Here is a 24,995-nt window from a genome sequence, read left to right as displayed (position 1 = left end):
ATATAGAGGATAATACTGCCTTCCTTACAGATTACAATTAGACAATGCATGTGAAGCACTGTGAGTACTTGAAAGGATTTACAATAATAACAAAGATGGCATCCCCTTTTAGCAGGTATCCAGTAAAAACTAATTCCAGGTTTGAGTGTGTACTGTCTGCTGAAGGGTAACAAGTGCCAGCTGGAAATGGTGCCAGCCATCTCATGCCGTCTTACGCAGTTCACAGAGGTGGCGATGTGTCCAACTGCTTTAATTACATAATCTAAAGAGGTATCTGTTTCAAAGGTTTATTCTGGACATCAGGTTCCACTTCTTCACTCATTTCTCTAAAAAAAGGTAAGACCTATATTTTAAACTGTGCAGCTTATTCCCCTTTGCATCGCCCCATCAGGATTAAGGTTAGAATCCTATATATATTTAGCTGAGAGTAAGCACAATTAAACTTAATGGGGTTTACTGCTGAATAGACATGTGTAAGATAGTGCTGTTAAATACATTAATATTTTATCAATAGACTAAAAGCTGAAACCCTTTAAAGATTATTATTATTATTATTATTATTACAAGGTAATAGGCCAACCCAAGCCCAGTTCATGTTAGCAAGTTATTCTCAACTTCAGGGATAAAGCATTGATGAGGCTCTTAAAAAATCCAGACCATACAATACCGATTACTCACCAAACCAATAGGCACCAAGATCTGCTTCACATATGATTAATCACACATGAACAGAGCATGAGCACATTCTGCAATGGGGGCAATGAATCTATATAGCTATGAAACCTTAATTCAGACATTAGTTTCCCTCTTATAATCAAAATCAGATGAGGCAGTGTAGGGATGAGCATGCTAGCTCTGCCATCTCCACTGCATCAGGTTCTAACCTGAGCAAGAAGCCTCTGCAAGTACAGAGGACTTCCCACTATAGACATCTGCCCTCCAACACTTGGAGGGTGGCAGGGACAGAACTAGCACATCCATCCCCACTTTCCCCCTCTTCACATAAAGAATATGACACCCGAAGAGGGCTAGAGAGGGGGCAATATTTGCATCTCCCTCTCTCAAAGCAGATTCCATTAATTTGTCCTTTCCATGTTATATTTTTACTCAAGGAAGTCCTGTTTTGTCAGAGGTGAGCACAGAAGCAATCTTCATTCCTTAAAGCATCACTGTACCATTACTCCAAAAGGAACACACCATTCAAAAAGTTCTAAGCCATGCCCAAACTGCTCAAGAAATTCCCCAAATGTACATTAACGGCTTCAGTAAACTGGATTTAAAACAGACACTCCAGTACGCTGAGGAACAAGTGTACCTGGAATGACAAGCAGTTTTGCGAACAAAATAAAGGCTGACCTCAGCCCTACCTATCAAGAATTTAACATATCTGGAGGCACAAATATGTGTGTGTATTTGTTTTATTCATAATTTGAATTGCCTTGGGATACCAAAAGTATTTCTAATTAAGTTGATTTTAACAAAACTATTGACCTTATTTTTCAGAATATCCACTGATCCATTTTGTTATTTCAATGGCTATGTCACGTGTTAAAAAAACATAACATGCACACATTTGTACAGGTTTTCATAAAGTCTATTTCATTATTTGTGGGTAGCGCATTCAACAGTTAAATACATTTAAATAATGTATTATATAGTGACTGCACTAATGCAGAATTGAGAACTAGATAGGTAACCAATTTAACTAAAAACCAGCTAACAAGTAACTGCCTAAATACTCCGAATACAGTTCTTGTTCTAGGCTATCCCTCCAAGGAGGAAAAAAGCCTCCAGGTCACACTGGAATTACATTTTTAAGGCCATATTTTTCCAATATCCCATTTCCTGTGGCAGCTTTCTTCACACCTTTTAAGCTTCCAATTCTAGGCCAAGACCAAGTTTATGTCCACCAGCATTGATGTTCTTTCCATCGATTAAGGCAGACAGAGTGAGCTTCACACCTGCAGATCAATAGAACCAAAGGGTTTCAGAAAAGGCAAGGTCCACTGAATACATCATCTGTTCCTAACTTTTTTCAGTGCTAAAGTGCGTAAATTATGTGAAGTTTTTGAAGAACACTGGGCTAGCATAGGACGTGATCAAAACTCACCACTAGCATTTTTTTTAATGTTGATAGTACTGTCACGAAGTCATAAATTTTAAAGAGTCTGAGCAACCAGAACCTACACCCTGGAGACATAAGGCAACGTTTCTCTAGTAGCAACTTCATTATCAGAAAAATGTGATTAACGTTTCACATGATCAAGCTATCACTTGATAGCTGCAACCCACACATTAAGCCCCACTAAAGCTGCATGTATGTGGACAAACAACTGTTTTTCTACGTTGCCATGCACTTTTCTGTTGTCTCCTCAATCTGGAGAATTATGTGGAAGGGGATCTAGTTTGTTTGCAATTCAATACTTGTTCAGCCCTCTATACACACCTAAGCATCAAGTGACTTTCTAGTATAAGGCGGCACAGAGGTTTTAAGAACCTCCTTGCACTGAGAGGCTCAGTTGTATGAATGCAACCCAAAGGCTTATACAGACATTAAATGCTATCCTTATCTACTTTTGATGCAAGGTAATGCACACTTGTTTTGTGCATCATTCTGGCCACTGGCAAACTGGTTTTTCAGGGTTTTTCTAAATAATCCTCCCCACCTGACAGATGCATACATATCTGCATAGCTCTCAAGAAATTTTGGTGTTCGTGTGTGTGCGCGCACACACGCACACACACACCCCACCTCTACCTCATCTTTGGGGAGGGGGTTGTTTGGTGGACGTTTACATCCATCTTCAATGCTTATCTCCCTCTCTTTTAAAAACAACAAAAGCAACAGCTACTTTCCCCAGCTGTAAAACTACACTGCTGCAGCAATTCTCCCCCTGTCACTACTACTCTTCCACAATCACTGCATGGCTGCTTGCAGCTAGAGGTTAAGCCACTGCAAAGTTGAGGAGTCTCTTCTACTGCTCTGAAAAAGTGACAGTTTATCCAAGCACCATGAGTGAAAAAACAAGACACTTTGTAATTAAGAAGAGGACTCTGCCTTTTAAAAATGCCACATCTGCTACTCGGATAATCTCATCAATGGTTACCAGAACAAGCTGCAGAATGCTTGCATCATACCCTCAATGTTGTTTCAAAAATATAATGAGTTTAAACAAGGCAAGTATTCAACTCCATTTAAAAAACTAAACGGAGACTAGAGCACTCTCAGCTTCAATACCAAACTGAATTCACACTGAATCACACTTTACTAATGTCAATTTAGTACATTCTGGTATGTTACTATTGTACTTTAAACAAAAACATCCATTATGAAACAGAATGATGGGTGTCCATTTGTTCTATTTAAGTACAAACCTGTAGCAGCTACCCTAGAGACTAGTTAAGTTGCACAGCCACTTAAAATTTAATGTTTCAAGCTTTCATACTGAATGCAAACAAATCCATTTTGAAGAGGCAAGTTCTCTCTCTGTCTCTGTCTGAGAACTGCCGACTGTAGAGGTGTTTTCAAGTGCAAGTTAACAACAGACTACAACCAGCTTTAATCTGCAAATTAATGAAAACCTTCAGTATCTCCTTACATTCTTATGACAAATACTTACCTGGCCTCAGGGTCTGGGTGTAACCAACTCCAACTAGACTAGAGTTGTTCACTTTTGCCTGCAAAACAGTAAGACATTTTTGCAATCCTTTCAGTTAATCCTAGTGACAAAACTAAAGAAAAAATGCAGCCCCCACCCATCCTCAGCTGGAATGTAATCCAACATAAATTTCCTTCAGTTATTCTTTTTAGGCATATAACAAGGAGTCAACAATTTCTCCTACCCCTTGCTATGGCAATGCCAAGTCTGAGGCTTCCTCCCAAAAGAAGAGTGAAATGGGGTGGAGAGGATGATTCCCAGCCCCAAACACGGGCAGAAGCATGTGATTTGCTTTAGCAATACAGCTGCTGTGTACAAGTAGAAACAAAACCCTGTTTTCCCAGTATGGCACCCAAGTTGGAAAAGAGCGAAACGAACACAAAGGCTTGTCTCTGCACATGCTGGGAAGTTGGAGCTTCAACCTCCCAGTAGAGACAGAGACAAATCTCTGCTGCCCCTCACTGGGAGGAAACAGAGAAGTCATGATGACTTGTAACCACCTGGCAGAAACGGAGACTTCAGTCACCCAGCAGGCACGGAGGCACAAAAAAGCAGTATGCTGCCACCATTCTCTTTAGATCTAAACTAGATGGCTGTAATACACTTCTGTTTGTCCCTGACCTTCTGCTGCATTTCAAAGATGTCATCAGGAGATCAGGGAGAGGACACCACCCTCTGGTGCAGGATCATATCCTGGCAGCCACACATTTTTAGCTGGGCATCAAGGCCTCCCAAAATGTACAGATTCCTGCACAAGATCATCACCATTAATACTCCAAACAACAGATACATGTGAGCTGGATTTTCTTCTTAACTTTACAACCTATTTTTATTGTGACATACCTCTCTATCTTGTGTATAATGAAAATGAGAGATGTTGCTGTTTATAAAGTGTCATCTGTGTACATAACACTTTACAAAGAATAAGATCAGTTTCAATAACTTTGGAGAATTCTGTACCAGTCTATTGCAGCCATATCCATGTCATCTTGGCAGAAGGCACAGAAACAGTACACTAGTCACTACAACAGCCAACTGTTGTCATCTCCATCAAGTATTTTTTAAACCACTTGAGACATGCAGTAAAATGCTTTATAGAGATTTTTCTTAACTTTCCAACTGTTCTTTACAGGTAGCTTATTTATTCCCATTTTACTGATGAGGATGAAAGATGACAACATGCCTATGGTTCAATTAATGGCTCAAAGCACAACTGGGAGGAATCTTACTCCAATGCTATCAAGTCCTTGCTTTTTAATTAGATATTATTTCCTTTTGTCAATGAAACTTACCAACATTCTTAGAATGTGCACAGCATTTTCTAATACTCAAAGTATTTCATCTACATCACCTCCCTGTATTCTTAGTAAGGTAGGACAGTATTATTCCCATATTGTAGATCCAGGGCTGAGGCTTAGAGAAACACACCTTGTCAAACGCCTGCCAGAAAAGTTGATGGCAGAAGAGGGATTTCACAGCTCAGTCTTATAACTACCCAGATAAGTATCAGGATAAGGCCTGAATGACACACAGATCTCCCAGTGTTTCAAGATCCACTGAATGACCAAAACTCATCTTAGACAAAGAGTATTTAGGGAGGGGCCACAGCTTACTGACAGGGCACATGCTTTGCATGCAGCAGGTCCCAGGTTTAAGCTACATCTCCAGGTAGGGCTGGGAAAGACCTCCCTCCTACGCTCTGGAAGGCTGTTGCCAGCCAGTGTAGACAATACAGAGGTAGAAAGACCAAGTATCTGACTCTGTAAGGCACCTCCATATATATTTTTAACTTTTTTGCCACACCAATTCTCACTAACAGAGAATAGCGCTACTAAGAGCCTACCCCGTTTTATTCAAACTGCTAAGCCTTACAGCAAAGCTGCTTGTGCTAAGGTTGGAGGTGGGAAGCTCAGAAAAGTAAACAGTCATGAACAAAGGCCAAGTGAGAGAGGTTCGTTCAAGCTAAGATGAAGAGAGGGACTTTTCATAATAGAAAACTTCTGCTTGCCCTATCCGTAGTTTTAAGGACAAATTTAAGAAAGCCATTGCTCCTACAGTTCTACTTACGGAAATAGAAGCGGTGGGATCCAACAGGTACTTTGCTGCAATTCCAAAACGAGTGCTATTGGCGCCTGCTACCCAGTTAAGGTTCACAGCAGTCTCAAGACTGTCACTGACTTTTTGGTAAATTGAGCCACCAAACTCTGACCCATCGTTGCTGAAAAATATTTTTAAAATGGTTCTTCAAATGACAAAATAAAGAAAAACCTCAAGTGAAAAATGTTTTAATGTTTCCTCACTACCTAGTAAATGACTGCATTTCCAGTTGAAGATGTATGAAATGAAACTACTCATTGGAGCCTCAAATATAAGTTAGGAAGGTCCTGAAAAGATAGTCTCTGCCATACCCAATTTTTGAGAAAATATACATGCATAAAGTGATGAGTTGTTGTTTTTTTAAATGATACATTTTAGAGCAATGTTCAAAAAGCAATGTTTTGCTCTACTAGATCTTCAAAATATATTCTGAAAATTAAACACTCAGCAAATAAACTAATCATATTGTAGGCAAACTCAATAATACCATAGTTCCAACAATGAGACTAGTTTCTCAAGTTATTAAGGTTTCTGCACTTTGTTAACTGCAATGTGATCAAGCTTGGTTTTAATACTTACACATTGGTGTGCAATTGAAAGTCTCCAGTCTTGTAGCCCACAGAGAAGTTATTCCTTGTCAACTTGGATTTGGCACTATCAAAGGTCATTTGGTAACCAGCAAGCCAGCCCTCATAACCCAAGACAACTGTACCATGGATGGCAGGTCCAGCAAAATCAAAGTCAACATCACACCCAAGGTTTATGCATTCACGCTTATAAGCGGATTTGATTTTGCCACTTTTCTTTCTGAAAAGAGAAATGTAAGTAAAATTTGCCCTTCCCTTGGAATACACAAGTTATATTGATTCTCATCTTAATTAGGGAAACAAATTATGTCCACTTAGGGCAAAATGTTGGTATTCACTAGATCAGATGCCCAGTCCATTATAGCACAGGAAAGAATAGACAGAGCTCAAATGTGATGAAAGGAATGAGAAAGGTATGTTTAAGGGCCAGAGAGTTTGTGGATTGACTTCACTTGATATTAACAACCCAACTCTGGAGTGGACAACTTGTTCAGTGTCAAATTCCTGGCATCTCTGAGTAGGCTGGGAAAAAACTCCTGTATGAACTCAAGGAGAACTGTTGCTAGCTGGACCTACAGCCTGACTTGGTATAAATAGTTTCCTATGTTCCCAAATACTCTACTAGAAATATATCATGGTGTAAAAAGAAAGCACCATACATATTATTTTAATTTACCTTAAATCCCAGGGTGAGTTACAACAATTTAAATACAACATTAAAAATAATTTAAAACAATTTAGAATAAAAAAAATTGGCTGGGTTCTAAAAATATACATCTCAGGCATCAATGGCCAAGGTGAAGAGGTTTCGGCATTTGCTGAAAACTGCATAGTAAAGTTGCCAAACACACCTCTCTGGGGTATATAATAAATATTTGCCATGCCCTAAGCAAATGCCAAACCTAAGACAATCAAAAACTCATGCCCCAAAGGGTGGATGAACTAATTCAGCATTTTTAAGAAGTTTCATACAGAATTTACATATCAAGACAGTAAAAACACAAATTAATGGAGGCTTCTTTCATTACTACCTTCGATCCAACAAAAATTTCTGCTACTACATTTTACATCAACAACTATGAAAAGAAATCTGGATTGTGACACTAACGAGCAACAAAACAGCTTTATACTGTCCACTCAAGCTATAACTGGTATTTGGAGATAGAAAGGAATCTATTGCCAGTTCAGATTGATATAGCAACTACTATATGTTTGGCTGGCTTTCCTCTGTCACATATATTTAGGATCACTGGATTGAACCCACAAGGATTTTATAGAATTATTCCTTGAACTGGATTATATACCTCTGGCAGGAGGCACCAGTTTCTGCCTGGGACATATTAAATTAAGACAAATTTTAAGAAGGACTTGTGTGTGGCATGAATGTGTTTTTGTAAAAGCACAGTATGTGTCAAGCAACTGAAGTCTTCTTTAGAAGCATTCATTAATCTCATTTTGCATGTCATCTACGTAGAATATGCCAAGACTTAATACAGAAAAAAACATACCCAGTGTTTGGCGAGAAAGTGGTATCAAATGTCAACTTCAAACCTTTGGCAAGCTAGTTCGGGGAGGGAAAAAACAATTTATTAAAAAAAGGTAAAAGTGACTTCCATTTAAACTTTTTAGTAAAAATGAATTCAATTACTTGATCTTCAATTGCCATTTCTGTTCCCAGAGTGTTATCCGTATTCCATTTTTCTGTGAAAGTTACACCATATTCAGCCCACTTGTATTTGGTCTCCAAGCTTCCATTCACTTTCGCTGTGTCTGTGTTTGATGAACCAGATGTTGTGAACTCCTAACAAGACAATGCAGGTAAAAAAAAAATAGTTTAACAAAACCAGAGGGGGATGGATAGAGGAGCCAGAATCACTGTCAAGTACCTTTTATTTTACAACAAAATTGCAGAAGTTTCTGATGTAACTAATTATATTGCATCTCCTATGAGCTTCAATGCAATTTCTTATATAACTTACTGAATTTATTTTTTAAAAAAAAACAATCTGTATACCTCTGTTGCAATTTTGGTTATGCTCAAAACGCTGCCATAGAATGTATTATATAAACCTCAGGCAAGACATGCTCTCCTCTCAAGGACAGGGCAACAACTACACTAACTTGCACAGCAACTAGAAACTCGTGGTCCTTGTTATAGTTTGCCACAAGTTACCTTTTTAGGAAAAAAATCAAATAAGTACCAGGAGTTCCCAATTGCTATGCATAAGGGGAAGAGAAAGGGAAGGGATAGAGCACACAAATTCTGGTGTAACACGTCACACTGAATGACCCCATGACCAAGCTACATAATTCCAGGGTCTGAGGTACTGACTTCTACATTAAAAAGAATCATGCAATAACCAACAACAAATATCATTGGTCTATTCAAACAATCCTCCAAACCATGATTTGGAAAGTAAGGAATATGCTCACTCCTCTATTACTGGAATCTAAACACAGTGTTAACCTTCAAATCGCGGCTTGCAAACCCGCCTGAAACTATGGTTTTGATACTAGCATTAGTTTGCCCCAATTTAGAGATCAGAACAAACTATTGTTATTACCAACAAGGAAAGGGAGGGGAAAGGAACATGATGAGAGGAGAGGAGGAAGAAAAGGAATGAGCCCATGGTACGTTCCCATTCAGTTGTCGTGTCAGAACATTCAAAGTTAAACAAAGTTAATATATGAACATGCCTTGTCCTCTTATGCTCCAACTTAGATTGCAACAAAGACAGGAAGAAATCACTTTTTCCTTCTGTTCCGTCTGCCTGAGATGTCCATTTCTGACTGAAGGAGCCGGGGAGCAGCATGGAGCATGCAAAATAGTGCCTCAGAAAAGCAGGTTTAGCTCTCATATTTACCCTGGCCTTTGACACCTGAGATATATGTTCTTAGAACCCAACCTATTCTCTCGATTATAAATGGTTTTAATAGATTTTAATATTGTGTTTTTACATGGCTGTAACCAGTCATGGGACCTTATGGTGAGGTGTGAATGAAAAAATCCAATACTAATGCCTAGAGATTATCTGAAAACAGCTCCTCAAATCAAATGCTGGGGAGGTGGGTTCGACAATTTTAACTATTGCACTGAATGCACTTACCACTCCACTTGCAGATTTTGTTTTGACATCCAGTTTCACCAGACCAAAACCTTGAGAGACAGAACTAAAGTTACTACTGTACTTTTACATAACGTGTGTTTCAAACAGTTGAATGCTATAGCCAAGCATAAATACAATTCTAGGCCGTCATAAAAAAATATCACTCTATTCTCTTCCTGGTTGCATTGCTGCAATTATAACAAAGTTCTGATTTTAGAATGTTTAAATGTCTGATTAACAAGGGTTTAAATATCTGATACCACTGAAATCATTGATTTGATCAATTTTTCTAGCAACATCACGACAAAAAGCTATAGTACATCTCCCTCATACACATTCTCATTCCCAGAACAGATGGGAAACAAGACTTTCGGAACGGTACACCAAGTCCAAACTTCTAGTGGGGGTGAACGCCTTTCCAGAGTAGGCCCAGCACATGGTGCTTTCCAACAGTTCACAAACCCATTCTGCAAGCACAGACCCTCATATTCCCCTAGCAAGGCTGCCTTCACTTGCAAGAAAGAGAAAGCAAGTAGCTTTAGCCTTGGGAGGAGGCACCGAGACAGCTCAGCATAACCATATAGCAAGTATCACCATGCAAGATTCACTATTTTGAAATGGTCTCCACATGGCACTGGATGTAAAGTAGCTCTATACACACACACACACAAGCACCCAGTAGTGTGCTTCATTTGTTTTAACCCTCAGAGTTCTTTACACATAGTTTATGCAAGATCTTTGAATTAGGGCAGGAATTCCACACTGTTGTTAGAAGAAAAACACAGCATGATCTTTGACCTTCCCCCCCAAAGAACTAGACACAGACAAATCGAAGAAGAAAGCAGCAGCTCTTTCAGAATCCCCTCTTTCTCCGAACAATTTGAGATAACAGGGCTTCGTGGGTATATCATTTATTCCTACAAGTCATTTATTCCTACTAAGGGTGTTCTGTTCAGGGGCATTCAACCCATCCAGTTCTCCACTGGTGGAGATGAAAGTTCTACCTGCCTCTGGACACTATCCCTCCCAATAACCTCACAGACCACTACCACCCTGCTCCTGGTGCCCTGCAATGCCCAAGGAAGAACCATTCTCATATTTGAAAACCATAGTGCTAATAATAATCTTTTGCCTATAATAATCTTTTGATCTGATCTACCTTTAAATTATTCCATAATCACAATGTTTAATATTTCTACTATTCTCCTGATCCTGGATAGGGCTCCATTGTACTCAGCAGTACAAATCTTTTAGTTTGAAGAGAAAGATATGCACATCACCATCCAATGGAACTAAAGTAAAATGTGAAAAAACTCAACAGCAAGTTCCATTTATGTCTCACAATGAGCCAAACTGAAGCACAACGTTCTGGTAATACGCATTCCATTTCTGTCAACAATTTGCTCAATATCACAGGGAAAAAATGGGGGAAAGCAACAATGTAGCATGGATTGGGTTTATTGACAGTAGCAGTAAATGGACAATATTGCCTCAGACTCGGAACAATAGCATATTCTTTACGAGTATTTTCATACCAAATCCTTTGTTGAAGACATCTCTGGCAGACTTGCCAAGGTCCACGTATGATGGCGGGATAGCCATTGGAGCTAGGGAGACAATAATGGAAATGTTAGTACTGCAATAAGACAACATACATATTATATTAACTAGTCCCACCTGCTGCATTTTCACACAGCAATACACATACAGGATGGTCAGGCAGTACTGTTGTGTAATTTTAAAACTACATTTAACGAAAGAAAATGCAAATGCATCTAGCAGTCTAATACTAAAAGGAATTGCACATTTAAATTGACAGAAGACATCCAATTCAAACCAACATACCTTTAGATTTTTTTTGGAGAATTAGGGCACATTTTTCCTAACACAACAGAAAGCCTGTCCCCAAGTCTCCTTCTCTTACGAGATATACAAAACCTAAATATGGTTTTACAAGTATGAAGGAGGCATGGTTATCTAAACTAAATGTATGCACACACATATTGAACAGAGACAAATATTTAAAATATGTAATGCCATTCAAACAACTGTTGACAAATTTTATAGAACCCCTCCCCACACCTTACATGAAAGTCTTATAAAGCAGATGTTCATATCCAACAGTGTCATGAGCTGCTTTCACAACAGATCTCAGTAACAGCTGCAAATCTATTCACACAGTGGAAATAAAATCCAATACCCTCTTTACTTATTAAGCTGTTACCACACAAATCTGTTTTATTTTGATACTACTATGCTCATGGATCTTGAGAAAACAAATGCCACATTGAACTTAAAAATTATTGAACACAATGCTTGTTAAAACTGGTTAACAGCATTCATGTGTTAAAAAATGGGGAAAGTGGTTGAGTCCAAAATAGCACTAAGTCTCTTGTTCCATTAGCGAAAGGATTAATGCTTGTTCAGTGGTACTTCCCTCCTTTCCCCACACATCTGTTCTGGGTTTTTCCCCAACCCTTCAGAGCAGATTTGGGGAGGGTGCAGGGTGGCGGAGAGGGAGTATAACTCCTTACGCTAACAGAACAAGAGCAGTAGATACTACCCTTGATGTATAGATAGTAGAATACAATGTCTCTCTCTGTGCTGTGAAAAACTTCACCTCTTAGGTTTCTCTTAAGCTCAACAGCAGGCTAGAACAACTCTTTTTTGGTCGGTTGGCAACCCTGGCCACAACTTGATGAAATCCTACTCAGAAAATGGGTTTTTCATTTTGTGAGAGTTTTAGAATTCAATGAGTGGGTTGAACCATACATTAATACAATGTTATGAATATTGAAGATTTAAAGAACATCCGCCCAATTCCAAGTTTATACAACCAATTGCTTTGTGTTGAAATAGGTGTTGTATGAAATAAAATTCTTCAAATACAGCAGTTTTCAGAGCATGAATGGTCAGAGTTGTATTACTTTCACTTCTGATTTTATTACATTTGTATTTTTAAATGTCTTATTGTTAGCCATCCTGAAAGCACTGCTGAAGAACAGGTCACAAATGCACTAAATAAACACAATTTTCAACCACAATATGAGCCTGAAATATTAAACAGGACAAGAGGAATTTAACACAAATAGAATGTGTGTGTCCTAACTCATCTGTAATGTTTATACAGACCACTGAAGAGGTTTTTGAAGATTAAGCAGTACATAAATCATGTTAAATAAAAATAAATGTCTACCCAACCACAAAGGCCCATTTCCATCTCTCTGCTGTGCTGAATATCGAAAAGTTAGCCCTCATCCTCCACATGCACTTAACACACTGACTAGGAAATATGACAACAACTCAAAAGTACCCTTCTGCAGTATTTTATCTCCACGTTAGAGTAACACAGTTGTATGGGCTTGTCCTATCTAGTTTTATCAACTAGGATGACGTGGAATAGATGAAAGACAACATCTCCTTCCTATTCATCAGCAACAGCAACAGGAGGCCTCAGAGGCAAACTGAGCCCCTGAGTAGCACACATCTCTTCCCCTCCCTTCCAGTTGCCAATTTATAAGTTGGTAGCTGTAGCAGCTCCCTTCACTTGATAGAAAAGGTCTTGGCCTAGTACCTTGTATTCTCAGAGGGGTACTCCTATAAAGACAGATGCTGACAGGGCTTTACAGGCATAGTCAAAAAGGACTGCACTCTTTTCTTCCTCCCAGTATATTAACAAAGTTTTCAAACCCGTCCTAAGCATCGCTTTCCCAGTTTCAAAAAAATGTTGACAAATTTATTGGAACATACACTTGCAAAGCACAAGGTCTGCTACTAGAACAGTTAAGTGTTCGGTTTGGAACCAATGGAAGCTATTTCCAAGTCAATGCATTTAAGTTTAAGGTGCCGATCATGTAACAATTGCTTAACAATGAAATTTAGCAAGCGGTTGAACCTCCTAATTCCAGTTATATATTGGCTCCTAGGAACAGAAGATCAAGAGAAAAAATATTTGCAAAACCCTTGCTAAGAGCATGCCACTGTATGGTGATTAAACCACAAGTTATTAAGATTACATGATTATACTGCACATTTCCCTTAAGTTATTATTTCAAACATCTCCACACCCTTATCTTAAAGCACCCTAAGGAATTCTTAGAAGGCTTTACAAATATCTACAACTCCCAATCTATCAGCATATTAAGCAGTTCAGGCAGCCACACACATAAGAGACAGTAGAAAGGTTTCATTTAAACACACATTTAAACAGCTTGAAAGCTTAAATTTCCAAAAATTAACACTGAAGTTTTTCCGACTGTGGATGATCTGCTGGGTTAAATATTAGTCTTGTCTTCAATGCTCATGATTACTATAACTTATAAAACTGTTAGTTAAGTTATTTCAACATCCTTACTTCAACTCTCTCCCTACTTACGTCTTGGCGGATGCTGACATGCTGGATTAAAAGTCATAGCTATTTAGTCCAATTTAGAGAATCTATAAAATGGGGGGAAATTACATTAAAAATAAAACAATACACAATAAGAATTAATTATTCTTGTGGTGTTCAGATAACTTCAGTTGTAGCTTTGGGAAGGGGCATTACACAAAGATAACTGAAAATGATTACAGCTTCTCTCCCAAACAGAAGTGTCCCTTTGCTTGAGGAAGCTGCCTCTACCCCACACAAGAGGCAAGAATTTGGGCCTGACAGGTATTGGGGAGGAAGTAGATGGGAGGGCAGTGCAGACTGGAGAAAGAACAGGCACACTTTTCTGTTACTGCAAGGTAAACTCTCCTCCATGCAGCCATCTCAGGGAACCAGTCCTGACCCTTTCTCTCCCTGCTTCTACAGCCTGCTACACCCACACACCAGGAGCACATCCTCCTGCCTGTTTGCAAAAGTATGCCCAGCAGGGCTGATTTCTGTTGCTGCTGTAAGTAAAGGAAGAAACAAACGTTAAACAGATACTAATACTAATCAGGATCGAGCTTTGGGAGCTGGGTAACAGATATCATTGCAAGGGGCACTTTACAAACAAGAGCAGGATGAAACAATAAAAAAAACCCTAGAAGAATGAAGAAGCTGGAAACATGGAGAAAACGGAACAGAAAGGAATAGACGAGCAGACAGAGATTCACCACCCCGCCTTCCAAGGCTACAATCTTACACTCACTTACTTGGAAACCAGTCTCACTAAATTCAACGGGACTCACAAACAAACAGGGATAAGAGCCTCTTTCCCCTCCCCACGCCCTCCACCAGCCAGGGCCTAAATCAACCACCCCACAGGAGCGGCACAGAATAGTACTAGGAGGGAGGAGAACGACTCGTAATTCCACTTATCTTTCCCCCACTCATAAAATTCTCCCAAGAAAAAGCAACATCGTAGTGAAGTTGATAAACAGTGTCGACCTTGGTTCAAATCACTATTAAGCCATGAAACTCACAGGAATCCCTGGGCCAACCAACGTCACAGGGCTGTTGTGAAAATAAAGAGGGAGATGGGATCATGGTCACTGGCCTTGGAGCGGCAAGATGACTTATACAAAAAGCCCCACCAGCTCATTGGAGAACCCCTTCTCTATACTGGGAAATGAATCAGCCCATTCTTCTCTTCCCTCCCCCACCGGAATATGGGTCCCTTTCCCAAGTTTCCTCCTCCCAGCCTCCCCCCCCGCCGTTGTCATGGTAACTCCACCCCCCCGCCCCTACCTACCTGTCTAGTCGGGGAAGGGGCGAGGAGGGAGGTTCTTTTCACAGACCCACACGGGCACCCGCGCTCTTTTCCTCTCTCTACCCGCGTGAAGGCCGCGCTGGAGGGCGAAGTGAAGGAGACACCTCGCGCTCGCCGCCCGCTTGCGCGCAAGGACCCACACAACGATTCCGGGCTGCTTGGGTTGGCCGCCTGTGTGGAGTTCCCTCTTCTCGTGCTCCTTCTTCCTATCCAGAACGCTGCGAAAACAAGCTCGGAAGATCGAGAGCACGAGAAAGTTCCGCTGAGCGAATAGAAAGGGAGCGGACGGACGCGGGAAGTCACCCAGCCAGACAGGCACTGAAGTAGAGAACCCTCCCAAGTATACAGCAGGGGTCCTCTGCTAGCATCTGCTAGGGTGGAGAGACAAAAGGGGCGGGACCCTGGAGGAAAGGCAGGAATGGCAACCAAGCGGGAAGAGAGGAGGGTGCGGCCCGGGAAAAGAGGAGCGAGGAATAGCAATGGAACAGTCTAGCAGACATGCGTTGTTTGAAGGAACGTACCGCGCGTTTTATGTAGCCGTAAGGCTGCAGTTATATACACGCTTTTTGGGAGGAGGCAGCTGCGTTGAACTTAACATGCTTCCTCTGAGAAAGCATGCAAAGAATTGCAGCCATTAATCTCACTTTATAAAGAAGAATAGTAGTGGGGTGTTTTTGTTTTGTTTTAATTATAGTATGTATTGACATTCAATAAGAATGACTACTGAAATGTGGAACAAAAAAAACTGACTTAACCCTGTCCAATTGTATACAAATGATCTCAAAATGGTTGGTTTCATTTCTCTGTTCCCCAAAACTACAGTATTTCACTCCATACCTTAACGTGGTGAGGGGGTTTGAGCGTGTCAAAGAAGCTGAGAGCAATGCCATTGGGAGTCTAGAAGACCAAGAGGCTAGACTCCTAGCAGGGTCACCCAAGGCAGAGTCGTCAAAGCTGAGACACCAGACTAATGTGCATCCAGACTCAGAGAAGCCACCTCTGAATACCTCTTACCATGAAAACCCTATGAACAGAGTATCCAAAATGCAGCACGAGATAGTGCTGGAAGATGAGACACACACACCCCAGATCAGATGGCACTCAGCAAGCTACAAAGGACAAGTACGAGTAGTACTGTGACTAATGACTCCACTGAGTCAAAGCCAAATGGTTGTGTAAGTCTGATGTGCACATATGTGAAAGGAGAGCGGAGTTGTACAATGTACACAATAGGAACATGGAACCAGGGAAAGTTAGAAATTGTCAAACAAGAAATGGAACGCATCAACACTGCAATACTTGGTGTGAGTGAATTAAAATGGATGGGAATAGGACACTCAGGCAGCTACAAAATATTTCATGCAAGAAATGAGAAATTAAGAAGAAATGGGGTTGGTTTAATAGTGGCAAGTGATGTAGCAAAAACATTTAAGAGCTATAACGCAAGGTCTGAGCAAGTTATATCAATGACATTTAATGGGAAACCTATGAACATAACCATCATCCAAGTCTACGTTCCAATGGCCAACACAGAAGAGGAGAAATTGGAGAGATTTTATGCAGAAGTATAGGAAGAAATTGATTGCACACCAAAACAAGATGTGCTGATAATCATGGGGGACTGGAATGCAAAATTAGGGAACAGAAGAACTAGGAATTGTGGGGAAATGGGGCTTAGGAGATAGAAATGAAGCAAGAAAAGACTTGTTGAATTCTGTGAAGCCAATAATTTATTTCTTGCAAACACATTTTTGAGCAACCAGAAAGACAACTGTACATGTGAACATCACCAAATGGTCAACATAGGAATCAAATTGATTATATAATTGGTAGCAGAAGATGGAGATCCATATTTTCTGCAAATACAAGACGAGAAGCAGACTGGGATACAGATTATGAACTGGTGATATCAAAAATCAGAGTAAAGCTAAAGAAGAACAAAGCAATCCTAATGCCAAATACAATTTACATAACATCCCCAAAGAATATAAATAAGGAACAGATTTGAGGCTTTAAACTTACTTGATACAGAACCAGAAGAACTATGAACTGAAGTCAGAGCATTTCCATGGAGCATTTCAAAGCCTCCTGTGACACATTTGCTAAACACTTTGCTGATAAAACCGAGCGCCTGAAGAGCATGATTCCACACGCTGTGGATACAGAAGGTGGGCCAGAGCCGGCCAGTTGCATTCCAGTCTGTTGGGATCAGTTTCAGCCTCTCCTCGCTGAGGAAGTGGACAAGGTGCTCTGTACTGTGAAGCCAACCACCTGTCTGCTGGATCCTTGCCCTTTTTGGCTCATTATGAGCTGCAAAGAAAGACTGGGCAAAGGGATCAAGGCAGTGGTAAATGCATCCTTGAAAGAGGGTGCAATGCCATCAGCCCTCAAGGAGGCAGTGATTAAGCCCATCTTGAAAAAGGCCTCCTTGGATCCCCAAGAGCTGAATAACTTTCGCCCAGTCTCCAATTTACCATTCTTGGGCAAGGTGATAGAGCGAGTGGTGGCCAAGCAACTACAGACACACTTGGATGAAGCAGATTATTTAGATCCTTTCCAATCGGGCTTCAGGACTGGACATGGAACTGAAACAGCCTTGGTCGCCCTGGTAGATGATATGAGGAGGGTGTTGGATAGGGGTGAATATACCTTCCTCGTCCTCCTGGATCTCTCAGCGGCTTTTGATACCGTTGACCATGGTATCTTGTTAAATCGCCTTGAGGGATTGGGTATGGGGGGCACTGTTTTACAGTGGTTCCATTCCTATCTCTCAGGCAGGTACCAACGGGTGGCATTGGGGGATGAGGTTTCAGACCCTTGGCCTCTGAATTGTGGAGTTCCACAGGGTTCTATCCCCCATGCTATTTAACATCTATGTGAAGCCGCTGGGAGCCATCATCAGGAGTTTTGGGCTGCAGTGTCACCAATATGCGGATGACACTCAGCTCTATCTCTCATTTAAATCTTCACCAGAGTTGGCTGTGCAGACCATGTCCAAGTGCCTGGAGTCCGTAAGTGGATGGATGGGCGAAAATAGGCTGAGGCTGAATCCCGACAAGACCGAGGTGTTGCTTGTGGGTGACAAGAGAAGGTTGGGAGACATCGACTTGATACTTAATGGGGTAAGATTACCCCTAAAGGACCAGATCCGTAGCCTAGGGGTCATTCTTGACTCCCAGCTGTCCATGGAGGCTCAGGTTTTGGCAGTGAGCCGGGCAGCTTGGTATCAATTACATCTGATACAAAGGCTGCGACCCTACCTTCCTGTACATCTGCTCCCACGAGTGATACATGCCCTGGTCTCCTCTCGCTTAGACTATTGTAATGTGCTCTATGTGGGGTTACCCTTGAAAACGGTCCGGAAACTGCAGCTGGTACAGAATGCGGCAGCATGCTTGATTAAGCATAGCCGCCGCCAGGATCACATCACCCCGGTGTTGGTAGATCTACACTGGCTACCAGTGGTTTACCGGGCCCAATTCAAGGTGTTGGTGTTGACCTTTAAAACCCTATATGGTTTCGGCCCAGTGTATCTGAAGGACCGCCTCCAGTATCATCAATTAGCCGCCTTACAAGATCAGCCACACAGGACCTCCTCTCGGTCCCACCAATCAAAACAGCTAGGCTGGTGCGGACCAGAGAGAGAGCGTTCTCGGTTGTGGCCCCCACCCTCTGGAATTCCCTCCTTTACGATCTCCGACATGCCTCCTCCCTGATAAGTTTCCGTCGAGCTTTAAAGACCTGGCTATTCAGGCAGGCCTTTAAGAACGTTGGGGGGATTAGTTTTTCTTGATGTTTTAATTATTGTTTTTGATGTTAGATTAAATTGCTGAATGTGTTGATTGTATATTGTATATTGTATATTTTATTCTATGTAAGTCGCCTAGAGTGTCCGTTAAGTCGGACAGATAGGCGACTAACAAATAAAATTTTATTATTATTATTATTGTAGAGACATTATCAGGGGAGAATGCAGAAAGACAATACCTCTCATTACAAAGAGAGAAAAACCTCAATGGATGACTGAAGAAACTCTTAAAATGGTTAAAGAGATAAGGAAAGCAAAAGCAAAAAAGGAGACAAACACTGTCAGAACCCTAAATGCAATAATACAGCGACTTGTACGTAGGGACAAAGAGAACTATTACAATAGTTACTGTGCAGAAATAGAAGAGGATAACAAAAAAGTAGAACAAGAGCCCCTATTCCAAAAGATTAGAAAAATTAAAGGGAAATTTAAACCAAGAGTAGGGATGTTGAATAATCAGCAGGGGAACACACTGACTGAGAAAAAATCAAAGGAAGATGGAAGAAATACACTGAAGAACTATAAAAGAGATGCAAGGATGACAGATTCATTCATGGAGGAACTGTATGATGAAGAACCAGAAATTTTAGAATGAGGTGAAAGCTGCTCTTAAAATACTTGGAAGAAACAAATCACCAAGAACAGATGGTATACCAATAGAGTTGCTACAAGTTACTGCGACTGAATTTGTCCACATTTTGACAAAAAATTGTCAAGAAACATGGAAAACTAAACAATGGCCCACAGACTGGAAGCATTCCATATACATCCCAATTCCAAAGGAAGGGGATCCCAGGGAATGCAGTAATTATCAAACTATTACCTTAATATCCCATGTAAGTAAAGTAATGCTCAAGATTCTGCAAGAAAGGCTCTTATCATATATAGAGCGAGAAATGCCTGATGTCCAAGATGGACTTAGAAAGGGAAGAAGTACCAGACATATAGCAAACATACGTTGGATAATAGAACAGACCAAGGAATTTCAGAAGATCACCCTGTGCTTTATAGATTACAGCAAAGCCTTTGATTGTGTAGATCATGAAAAACTATGGAATGCTTTAAAAGAAATGGGGGTGCCACAGCATCTGATTGTCCTGATGTGCAACCTATACTGCACAAGAGGCTACTGTAAGGACAGAATATGGAGAAACCGATTGGTTCCCAACTGGAAAAGGTGTGAGATGAGTGTATTTTATCACCCTATTTATTTAATCTATACGTAGACCATATCATACGGAAAGCGGGATTGAACCAAGATGAAGGAAGTGTGAAAATTGGAGGGAGAAATATCAATAATTTAAAATATGCAGACAATAACATACTACTAACAGAAACCAGTAATGATTTGAAACGAATGCTGTTGAAAGTTAAAGAGGAAAGCACAAAAGCAGAACTATAGCTCAACGTCAAGAAGACTAAAGTAATGACAACAGAAGGTTTATGTAACTTTAAAGTTGACAAGGAGGACATCGAACTTGTCAAGGATTATCAATACCTTGGCACAGTCATTAACCAAAATGGAGACAATAGCCAAGAAATTAGAAGAAGGCTAGGACTGGGGAGGGCAGCTGTGAGAGAACTAGAAAAGGTCCTCACATGCAAAGATGTATCACTGAACACTAAAGTTAGGATCATTCAGACCATGGTATTCCCGATCTCTATGTATGGATGTGAAAGTTGGATAGTGAAAAAGGCAGATAAGAGAAAAATCAACTCATTTGAAATGTGGTGTTGGAGGAGAGCTTTCCAGATACATGGACCATGAAACAGACAAATAATTGGGTGTTAGAACAAATTAAACCAGAACTATCACTAGAAGCTAAAATGATGACACTGAGGTTATCATACTTGGACACATAATGGGAAGACATGATTCACTAGGAAAGACAATGAAAATGAAACGGACTGCCTTCAAGTCAATTCCAACTCATGGTGACCCTATGAATAGGGTTTTCATGGCAAGCGGTATTCAAAAGTGGTTTACCATTGCCTTCCTCTGAGACTGAGAGGCAGTGACTGGCCCAAGATCACCCAGTGAGCTTCATGGCTGTGTGGGGATTTAAACCCTAGTCTTCCAGGTTGTAGTCCAGCACTCTAACCACTACACCACACTGGCTCTCAGAAAAGACAATGCTGTGGAAAACAGAAGGGAATAGAGAAAGAGGAAGACCAAACCAGAGATGGATTGATTCCATAAAGGAAGCCAAAGACCTGAACAGGGTGGTTTATAACAGATGCTATTTCAGGTCACTGATTCATAGGGTCACCATAAGTCAAAATTGACTTGAAGGCACATACCACCACCACAGTGTTGCTGTACTCCTTACATCCCTATAAGGCAAATCATATCATCCTCATATTGCAGTCAATAGCTTCTTTAAGGCCACCTAGTAAGTTCACAGCAGAGAAGAGTTTCAAAACAGGGATTTTCTGACTCATAGCTCAAGTCTCCTACAGGGTGATCCTTGGAAGCAAGTCCCACTTTGCTCAAGAAGCTTACTTGCAAGTGGTTACAGGATTGCACACTTAGCCATGCCATCACTGTATCTTCCAATTGCATATTCTCCAGGGGCATTTCCTATTTTATGGTATCTCTCTAAAGGAAAATCATGAACCAATTTTACACTTCTGCCTCGAAGTGTGTCATTAATTAATTAAGTTACATAACATAAGGCAGCCCCCAAGGGTGGCCTCCAGACAAGTTTAAAAACATACATAAATGTTGAAAACAACACTCAATGAAATTTAATCAATCAGATCAATACATAGAACACCAGCTTCCATGGGGGTACATTTAACAACCCACAATGGTACTAACATAAAGTCTTGACTCACCTTAGTCAAATTCCATCAAATGCCCAGGTGAAAAGGAAAGTAATGTTGTATTCAGGCATAGTGTATTAACTGTGAGTTGTCCCTTATGTACAGCACATCTTCCATATTCCACCCACCCCCTTCTCTTAGCTTGATGTTTTTGCCCCACCATGCCCCTAGGAGAAAACACTTGTTTCAACCCTGAATGCAACTCCGTTAAAGCAGGCTGAATAAAACTATAGTATCTTCTACTTAATCATTTTTAACATTTATATGGCACATTTCAAGTGTTCAAAACACATTAGATGCATTAGATCAGTAATCCTTCACAATAAACTTACAAATTAGGTCTTTTCTCCATACTGCAAATGTGTAGCTGAAAGTCTCCTAGTCAGAACATGACAGAGAGAAGATGTGAACTAGGACATTTTTGAAAAACTGATAGTTCACCACACTTGGTATCTATTTACAGCAGCTCCTAAACCAGGGATGGGAAATCTCCAGCTGATGGGCCTTAACAGACCCAGCAAAGATCCCAATTAGGCCCTGAGGTCATTTCCCCCAAATCACACCTACCTGCCACACCCAACATCATATGTCGTGCTGCCAAGCCCACCTGGGAGCAGTGCACTCCTCATTGTGCATTGGCAAGGGTGGCTTGCCATCACTGCCAGTCAGCACATGGGCAGTGAGAGGAAGCTTGCTGGGACTGACTGCACTACTGAGTTCCCCATCAGACACACGATAGTGCAGCTGACTTCTGCTCACAGTGGGGCATAGAGAACTCAGTAGGCTTCTAGTCATTAACTGCTAGGTGGTAACTCCAAGCCGACTGGATCAGCTGCACAACCAAATTCCCTATAGGGAACTCATCATGCAGCTGATCTCTGCAGAAAACAGGGTTGAATAGGTGGTGACTCCCAGCCTGCTAGATCAGCTGTTTGACTGAGTTTCCTGTGGAACTTGGTAAATTCTGGATTTCTCCATTGTTTTACATAGGCGGTACTCACTTTTCCAGCAGGAAGACCAAAAATGAATTTAACATAACTAGCAAGTCCCTTCTTCAGTCAATGGGTGTGTCACTTCCTTTTTTTATCTCTTCTCCTACTAAATGTCATTCATAACCATTGGCTCAAAACAGTGAAAACTAGGAGCAGACATTTTTTAAAATAAAAACAATTAGAGTATCATCTGCACATTTTGTCTCATTCTTTGGTTCTACGCAGCCTAGAGACTTCCATAAAAGACAGATAAAGCTGGGGATCCAGACTAAAAACTGGTGCAAACAGGCACTGGGTGGCATGGAGAGAATCTAGGTAAAGTTCAGCCAACTAGGCACATATAGCAGCCATATTAGTACGAGGCACACATGCCAAATCCTTTTGCTTTAAATGAAGCACTGACAAAATTTGTGTAGTTATTATGAGATACAATGAGCCAAACAACAGATCACAAACATTATTGTGAAAATACGCTGGAAGTTATTTGTAACTTAATCTTGAATATATCCAAAAACAGACCTTAACATCTTATACCCCCTCCCAAAAAGTAGCAACCTGGATTATGCAGACTGACCACCCCACCACCTTCCCTGCAGCTGCTTTCAAATGGCTTAGGAGTATACAGGTAATGTTTATACAACCCTCATTAGACTTGTTCATGTTTGAACTATAAGAAGGTGCAAGGAGCTACCAGTTCCAGGACAGTGCACTGGGCAAGGCACCCTTACACTGAAAGAGCCAGGGAGTGTGCAAAGCAAGAATTCCCACTGACTTCCTGTAGTGCTCCACACACAGTGGAGGGGAGGTCAGCCCCTCACAGTCTTAGGGGCCAAATAAATGGCTGACCTTATCACCACCATGAGCTGGTCTGTACATTCAGGATGAGGATAGGAGTCTCCTTGTTATTAACATGATCATGACTATACTCACATACACATTTGCCTTTACTTGACCATTTATGTTCTTTCTTTTTCTTCTTTTTCTTTTCTATCTTTTCTTCTTTTTCCTTTCTCCTTTCAACCATTTCCCCCTGCAATACAAAGGAAGATAGTTTTTCTGACACAAGCAAAAAATATCTTACAGTGTTTCAGTTCCTTCAACAGAGTCTGACTTGACTGAATACTCTCAATTTGCCAAAGTTGTAGATTTTAGTACCTGAGTAAAAGATTGTTTTGACTGCCTGTTTCTGGTGAGAAAGATCTCTGTCTTTAAAAGGAATTTAGGGAACTGTTGTAAATGGAGGAACGTTAGATAACAAATAACCATCTCCTGTCACTTATAAATCAGTGGGAGGGACATGTTTTTAAACTCACAGAATTCAAGGCTAAAGCTGCAATCCTAACCAACTTACCTATTGAACCTAGTAAGATTTATGTCAGAGTAAACACACACAGAATGAGACTCTTCATGCACAATTTGGTTTTGCAGAATTCTAGCTTATACTTTAGTGTTGGTAGACCCTGAGAGGTCTCCTGTACTTCATAGACTACAGTCCTAATCCTATGTACCTACGCATATGCCCCTGGTAATACCCTATTCAACTCAGTGGAATTTACTGCTCAGAAACAGCTATAGTATCAGGCTACAGTCAGATGTATGCTCACTTGGAAGTACTTGCTGTTAAAATCAATGACACTCGTTTCCAAATAAATATATTCAAGATTGGGGAGGAATAATTTGCACCTAGGGAAAATTCCACTGGGTGAGCTTCTTCCATCCTTGTATACTCTGCTAATAAAAGACACACCTGAATTTCTGTGCGACCTTTAAAGCTGCAGAAAGCTTAGGTCTGCTATAACTTTTGCTAGCAGAGGCTTTGTGCCTTTAACAGCAGCACAACAGAAATCAGTAGATACAGCATTTGCCAAGGAAAAGATCAGGTCTAATATCAGCACCTGCCATTCTTGGGCAAATTCTGGAGCCCACAGATCCCAAAAGGCTACTGCTGCTGATAGTGGCCTCCCACTTTTTAAAATTTTAACTTTTTTTCATGGTCCAGCAGTACTAAGAGATGTGCTGGATCAGGCAGCTGCACTTGTCCCAAGTGCCTCTGGGTCTTGCCCCAAATGTAGATGTTGGGGATGGGGTCCAGAAACATTGAGGAGAAAGAAGATGATGGTGGTGCTCTGCAGCTAAGAGTAACGCAGGCAGTGTGGTGGTGTTTCTCCCTTGCCGGCTGGCCATCCACAAGAGAACAGGTGGTGGCTCCTCCTCTGTTGCCAGGTGTCACTTCCTCCCACT

General features: G+C 40.8%; 1 protein-coding gene across 4 annotated transcripts; it reads right to left on the bottom strand.

Annotated features, from left to right (window-relative positions):
- Positions 1–1,400: 1,400 nt before the first annotated feature.
- VDAC2 (voltage dependent anion channel 2) lies at positions 1,401–23,784 on the bottom strand. Of its 4 annotated transcripts, XM_061634871.1 has the most exons (10): positions 15,111–15,619; positions 13,826–13,887; positions 10,986–11,057; positions 9,451–9,500; positions 7,992–8,144; positions 7,852–7,904; positions 6,336–6,563; positions 5,727–5,877; positions 3,621–3,678; positions 1,401–1,961 (listed from the first exon to the last, which is right to left on the bottom strand). In XM_061634871.1, exons 2-10 carry the CDS (start codon positions 13,860–13,862, stop codon positions 1,870–1,872), a joined length of 894 nt encoding a protein of 297 aa, XP_061490855.1. In that variant the 5' UTR covers positions 13,863–13,887; positions 15,111–15,619; the 3' UTR covers positions 1,401–1,869. The 4 variants fall into 4 exon arrangements, with proteins under 4 accessions (XP_061490855.1, XP_061490853.1, XP_061490856.1 ...); XM_061634869.1 differs by lacking the exons at positions 13,826–13,887; positions 15,111–15,619 and adding an exon at positions 23,685–23,784; XM_061634872.1 differs by lacking the exon at positions 13,826–13,887 and having other exon boundaries at positions 15,111–15,615.
- Between the last annotated feature and the right edge of the window lie 1,211 nt (positions 23,785–24,995).

The sequence above is a fragment of the Rhineura floridana genome, chromosome 7, assembly GCF_030035675.1.
Source record: "Rhineura floridana isolate rRhiFlo1 chromosome 7, rRhiFlo1.hap2, whole genome shotgun sequence".
Classification (NCBI taxonomy): domain Eukaryota; kingdom Metazoa; phylum Chordata; class Lepidosauria; order Squamata; family Rhineuridae; genus Rhineura; species Rhineura floridana.
The sequence above is the reverse complement of the archived record's forward strand: the minus strand, read 5'-3'. Positions and strand labels throughout refer to the sequence as shown.

Excerpts from the sequence above, each read along its gene's own strand:
- VDAC2 (XM_061634869.1), bottom strand. The coding sequence starts at position 23,778 with ATGGTTGAAAGGAGAAAGGAAAAAGAAGAAAAGATAGAAAAGAAAAAG. Across the intron at positions 8,145-9,450 it reads CAAAATCTGCAAGTGGAGTG|GAGTTCACAACATCTGGTTC; the intron begins GTAAGTGCATTC and ends TTGTCTTGTTAG. Across the intron at positions 5,878-6,335 it reads TTTCAATTGCACACCAATGT|CAACGATGGGTCAGAGTTTG; the intron begins GTAAGTATTAAA and ends AATATTTTTCAG.